Source organism: Anarrhichthys ocellatus, unplaced genomic scaffold (genome assembly GCF_004355925.1).
Source record: "Anarrhichthys ocellatus isolate YVR2014 unplaced genomic scaffold, GSC_Weel_1.0 scaffold55, whole genome shotgun sequence".
Taxonomy (NCBI): Eukaryota; Metazoa; Chordata; class Actinopteri; order Perciformes; family Anarhichadidae; genus Anarrhichthys; species Anarrhichthys ocellatus.
The window spans coordinates 1,672,851-1,679,000 of record NW_022280085.1 but is presented as its reverse complement, the minus strand read 5'-3'; the positions used below and the strand labels follow the sequence as shown (position 1 = coordinate 1,679,000).

Genomic DNA, 6,150 nt, shown 5'->3' with positions numbered 1-6,150 from the left:
CACACTACAGACACTACTGCGTACGCTACGTACACTACAGACACTACGGCGTACATTTTGGACACTTTGGCGTACACTAGACCGTACACTACAATGTACGCTACCGTGAACACTTTGATGTACACTAGCCAATGAAAGGATTCAATAAGTGTTGTGCTTAATATGATGCCACTGCAGATTCACATCAGTTGAGAATCCCACCTACACTGAGGGGGTACTGTCCTCAGTGGAAAATGAAAAAGAGAAAAGAACTGGGACCAAAAGTGAGTCGAACCATGCAGTGTAAATGAGGCGTTAGGCAGAGCATTGCTTTGAGCTAAATGCTAACATCAGCACGCCAACATGCTCACAATGACAGGCCAGGTAGATAAAAAAAACTCATCTATTGCTGAACTTCACAGAATGTCTCCTGCACTAAATTGCTTACCAGTCAATTTTTTGGGGGTATCCAGTCACGGCTACCTGTACATTTAAATACTACCTTTACTTTGACCAAGTCTACCACTACTGCTACAAACATTCTTCTTATTGATATACTCAAAGTTATATTGCATTTATTGCCTACAAACCCCGTATTGTAAGATTGTATTACTGAGTGACTGACTACATTTCTGCAGCTTCCGATCTGACAACGGCGACAACAACAATAACAACACCAACAACAACACCGTCAACAACAACACCGTCAACAACACCGACAACAACAACACTGACAACAACACTGCCAGAAACAGCAACAACAACAGTATTGCCCTCACCAGCAACAGCAGCAACATTGAAGCCAACAGCAACAAAACTGCCACCAGAATCGTCATTCCCACAAGTTGGAAACAGTGGTAAGCTATGTAAATGGCACTTCATATGATTAAGTAATAGCTACTTATACCCTGGCCATGGAAAATATTCTTTCACTACATAACCGTTTACCTTTATTTACGCACTACTGTATGTGCGCGTCGTGCATCCAAAGCTGTGAGCATACACAAAAGCTGGGTGCTTTTTGTGAGAATGCCGAACCGTTCACTAAGCGAGATTGCTTTCTTCTTGTGATTTTTCACAATAATAATTTTTAAAAGAATAATAATCGTTTTCTTGTTTCAATGCTCTTCTGGAACAAGTCCCTTGCTTTGATATATCTTTTTTTACTCTTGGACTTTCTGCATTTTTGAATAATGCTGGTGTTATTCTTGTTTTACACTGCAAGTTTACAATTGTAATGATAGGTGTTTTTTTTTCATCTTTCCATAGAATCTGAAACTCTTAGACTCCGAAAAAATCTAAAAGAGACACAGAAAGAAACAGGTAAGCTTATTCCCTTAATTCAAATTTGTCGATGTCAGAGAGTTTAGTCTGTAAAATGTCACAAAACATTTTGTCTTCAAACGGGATGAAATCTCTGACAGTCTGAAGCCCAAATATATTCTCTAGAGAGAAACTGCCCATCGTCACACTGGGATTTTTACTGCTTTTGTATTTGATGAAAAGCAAAAAGCAGATGGCATCATTTGACTGGCGTAGTTCATGTTAGTTAAGATATAGGCAGAGTCCGTCTGAAAGTTAGCATTGGTACTAATGTTATTTTTTTTAATCTTTCCGTAGACAATACCCACTCAGAAAATTGACGTTGAAAATAGTTTTAATAGATGTATTTCACACCTCTATTTGTCTGGAGTCGTTTAGTTTCAATTAAGGTTATGCAAGGTTGTAAAAGTCTTAGCCTACCTTCGTATGACAACAAACAGAACCTAAAAACACTTCAATAACATTTCCACATTTTGTTAGATAGAAGTATTTCAGAGAGACGTTGCTGCTCTGGAAGCAGAACTTACCTGATAAGTTGAGTTAAATCACAGCAAATGAGCGCTTAGTGAACCTTTTCCACCAAGAAATCAAATGTTTCCAGGTTTTTTGATTTTCATTGTCCTACCATATTCCATGTGTGTAGTTTAAATAATATTGATTTGTGGTCCAGTGAATAAAACTCCATAGACATTTGGTATTTTGTATCATAAATTCAAAATGAATGGTGATGAATGGGTTGCGTGTTGGACCGCATACCCAGAGTTGTAACTGCGAGTCTAATTTGTAAAATAATGGTCTCATTTTTGGTCACTGGCACAGTGTTAGCTCGGCAATGTAAAAACGGCATTATCGTTTACTGAAATCTGCCTAATTGTTTTCTCATAGCGCAGTTTGATAAATGTCAAATGTGGAAAGCACACAAAGATAAAAGTTACATTTTTTTCTCCTAATCATTCTCCCTGATCTCTCCTCAACCAGATAAGCTGAAGATGTTGTTAGGGCTGTCTCTGGTCTTGCACGTGATCGTGCCACTGGCTGGTTACCTCTACATGCGCCACCAGTGGATGCGGGACAGGATGCGGGACAGGATGCACTCGGTACTGTCAGCATAACAGCCGAGGATATTCAAGTGTGCTCCAGCAGCATGAAAGTGATTCAATGTGTCGTTTCTTTTTCAGAGTTTAATCCACATGTGCAATGGGAACTTAACAGCTGACCCTCCAAAGAAAGAGGTATTGTTGCCCCTATGGATGAAAATATTCTGTGTGTGCTCTTTTCCAACCAAACACACTCTGTTTTCCTGTTCTTAGGAGTCAAGGACGACTTACTTACTCCCAGTTGTTGCTATATACTAGACCCACTTTTGCTGTTTCGGCCATGCTATTCTTACTGACGATTTACAGCTCTGCTCTTCACTTGATCACCATTTTTCTTTATATATGTTTTGACATTTGTCTAAATGCGAGGTGTAGAGATGAAACCGCCAGACCAAAAACATAACAACTGAACTGCAATTAAACAACTGCACAATATTACATTTCTGACGCTATTTTCAATCAAAGCAATAAAAGACGGAGTTAGGTGACGCCGCGAAGTAGCGTGAGATCATGGGAGATGTTGCGGTCACCAACATTGCCGTCATTGCAGTGTTCATCGTTCAGGAGGCTTTTTTTTTTTCTCTTCCTCCAAAACAAATGGACCAGGTGATTAAACCTGGTAGAAAGGCTGAATGAAGCCGTTTAATGTTTAAAAGAAATCTGTGTTTCCGTGATGCTGTAGTCGTATTCAGTTACATATTATACCTTTAATTATTAACAGACGAAGGAACACTTTTCAAAATCTAATCCCCTTAATCTCCTTTTCTCTGCGTTTCATTTTGTATCTGTGTTTAATGTTTTTAACTTGTAGCCTTTTGTGAGTAATGACCAGTAATGTGCGGCGGGTCAGTTGTGTGATCCAAACCTGGCTTTCCATCAGGGATCATTTGAACCGACGACCCTGTGCCATCGGACTTGAATTGATGGGTATGTTCTACACTCTCTTTCAGCCAGACGCACCGCCGGCATCTCTAGACAAGGATGCGGAGAACACACATTTAATCAAGGTGATTGTGAGCATGGATGCATGATATCTCAACTCTTGACACATTCAGCAGACAGCAACATGAGAATCACTTTGGAGTTTTTAAAAAAGTTTTTTATTATTATATCAGTCTTTGACGATTGAATCTTTGAGTTTGTTTCTGCATGCAGTGATCATTATTGTTTGTTATTAAGTCATTAATTGTGTCTTATTGACTCTATACAGCCTGTGAATATGCAGAAAAGTTACTTGCCAACTCATCAGCATGTTGTTAGCGTTGCTGTAGACATCGATAACGGACTGACACTCGTTTCTCTCTACCTGTGCCATGCAGATGGACAAACATTCGGACGATGCAATTCTGAATTGCGACAGCGGTGAAGACCATACGCAGCTTTAAGGGCCCCGCTCACGACGTCGCCTCTGCTTGCCCTTGAATGTAAACGTCTGTGTGCATGTAAGAAAGTATCTGGATCCCAGGTGGATCAGCTCAACACTGTATTGGGACTGTTGTAATGGGACAGTATAGAGACAAGTTGACTGAGCTACTCTTGTGGACCAACTTCTGCAGGATTTGAATGAACCACAGCAAATTTGCCAGAGCTTTTTGGATCGCAGCGACACTTGTAAAGTATGCCGGCTGTTAAGCCTGACACCGATGTTGTTATGTTTTTTTTTTCTTCCTATGCATGGAAAAAAATGTATGATGTGATACACACTGCCAACACTGGCTTTACCAACCAGGACATGTAAGACCTGACTGACTGGCCCTTCTGGGAGTCTTTAAAAGTGCGTGCAGCTTCTGTGTTACACTAGTTCACTATACTGAGTATGAATCCATAAAAATCCAAACCAAAAAAACAGTACAGCATCAATGTCTCAGTTTATAACGTCTGTTTACGTCAATCAAGTCCAACTATCCAAAGTGCTCAAGGCTTTTTTTTTTTTTTTTAATTATCGTCACTTTTAACTCTCCACTCATCAGTCCTCTACTCAGTTAGCCATTTGCAGCTGACCGTCAGACAGAGCAGCACAGGAAGTTCTCTGGGCAGTGGACCAAAAACAAGAAAAAGCACTGCTGTTTTTTGGTAGCTCAGTTATTTGTTTTTTTATATTGTGTGCATAAAGTTTGATTGTGATGAATTTTTGAAATGCATCTTTAGTCGAGCTGCCCAGAGATTTTATATTTCTTTGCTGTATTAGAAGATCTGTGAGCCTTAGGGAGTTAGCGAGCTTGATATGCTGAACCATATCTAGTACTAAAATGTGATAACAATACAAACTGATTCACAGTATTTTAACCAATTTTTCATAAACTGTGAAAACAATCTGTAGTTGATGTGAAACAGTTATTCTGGATAGGTGAATAGAAGTCCTACACTCTTTGTGTTCAATATTGTATTTTATATATATATACAGTGTATATATATATATACACATACACAATACTAACAACATGAAATAGGATTTCATAATCTCAGCAGCATTTTATTATAACACCCTATCTCATCATATTTAAAATAATGTTGGAGTTACAGGAGTTACTCCTTGTCTGGTGCGTTTTCAATTATTTTACTATAGTGTTTGCACTTCATGTTCCACCATTTAGCAACTGGGGTGCTTTTTGTTGTGTATATATATATATGTATAGATATACATATCTATGTATAGATAGATATGTATTTCACATTTATGTTTTTTCTTATCAGCCAGAAGAGGAACGTGATGGTATGTCTGTGCATGTGTGTGTGTGTGTGTGTGTAGAGGTTAGGGTTAATGAATGCATTGAAAGCTGAGGAGACAGCGCTGATAGCAATAATCTCATTGCTTGAGATAAATCAGTGGCTGGAGCCTTTAGGTTACTACAAATTACAATTACTAAATTAAAACAACCAAAGTGAAAATTGGCCATTTCGCTAGCTTCCAATCTGATCCTCCATCCATGAAACCAGTCCTGTAAGTGCGTATAGGCTTGCGTAAAGGTCAATATGTTTGTCTACTGATTCATGGTTAACTTTGAGAAAGGAAGACTTTTGAGTATTTATCATTTTGGCAGCATATTTTGTGAAACATGTTGTGAATATTAAACAGAACATTTAAGTTATGTCTGATCTATGTATTATTTAACTCCTCTGGTATTTTTTGCAATGTATGCATTTTGTCAAAATGTGAAGAAATTGAACCTTACTAACAGTTTGATTGTTAAGTGATTAAAGCTTCTTTCAGTCTATCCCGATAGCATACACTTTGCTTTGTAGAAAAATGAGACACTCCAGGTAAACGCCTGTGTAGCTTCCAGTGCCTCGGGCCCATTCAGTGAACCAGGGTCACTGCCATTGTTCTCTGATGGAGTGTCTTGTCTGATGCTACCACTGCGGGGCACCAACGTCAGAAATGTTGAAATTATGCATATAGCAGCTTTAAAATATGCATAAAGCATGACATTGCTTAACAAATAAAGTCATTCCAAATTGACATTGCTTGTTTGGTGGTCATGCATTTTGCCTGAAATAATATAGTGTACTTCATAACTTTTTTATTTTTACGAAAATGTTTTAAGCTCAGGCATTGCAGATCAAACAGCTACCTATATTATAGTGTGATGATTACATACATCTACATATATTTCACGAACTGTTTGTCCAGTCTAATATTACAAAACATTACTCATGCCTGTGGATTTTCCAGCGGTGAAAACCTGGCATACCTGCAAAGTCCTTAAAAACCAAACAATTTTTAAAAATCAGACGCATATCAGATATAAAG

General features: G+C 38.4%; 1 protein-coding gene across 1 annotated transcript in view; it reads left to right on the top strand.

The window, feature by feature from the left end:
* The window catches only part of LOC116396404 (uncharacterized), a 13,739-nt gene extending 7,880 nt beyond the window's left edge, over positions 1-5,859 (top strand). The window contains exons 9-13 of the mRNA XM_031871000.1: positions 1,249-1,302; positions 2,281-2,399; positions 2,481-2,534; positions 3,350-3,406; positions 3,719-5,859. Of these exons, the coding sequence (XP_031726860.1) occupies positions 1,249-1,302; positions 2,281-2,399; positions 2,481-2,534; positions 3,350-3,406; positions 3,719-3,784 (350 nt within the window). The 3' untranslated portion in view covers positions 3,785-5,859. The remainder of the gene's footprint in view (positions 1-1,248; positions 1,303-2,280; positions 2,400-2,480; positions 2,535-3,349; positions 3,407-3,718) is intronic.
* Positions 5,860-6,150: the final 291 nt, after the last annotated feature.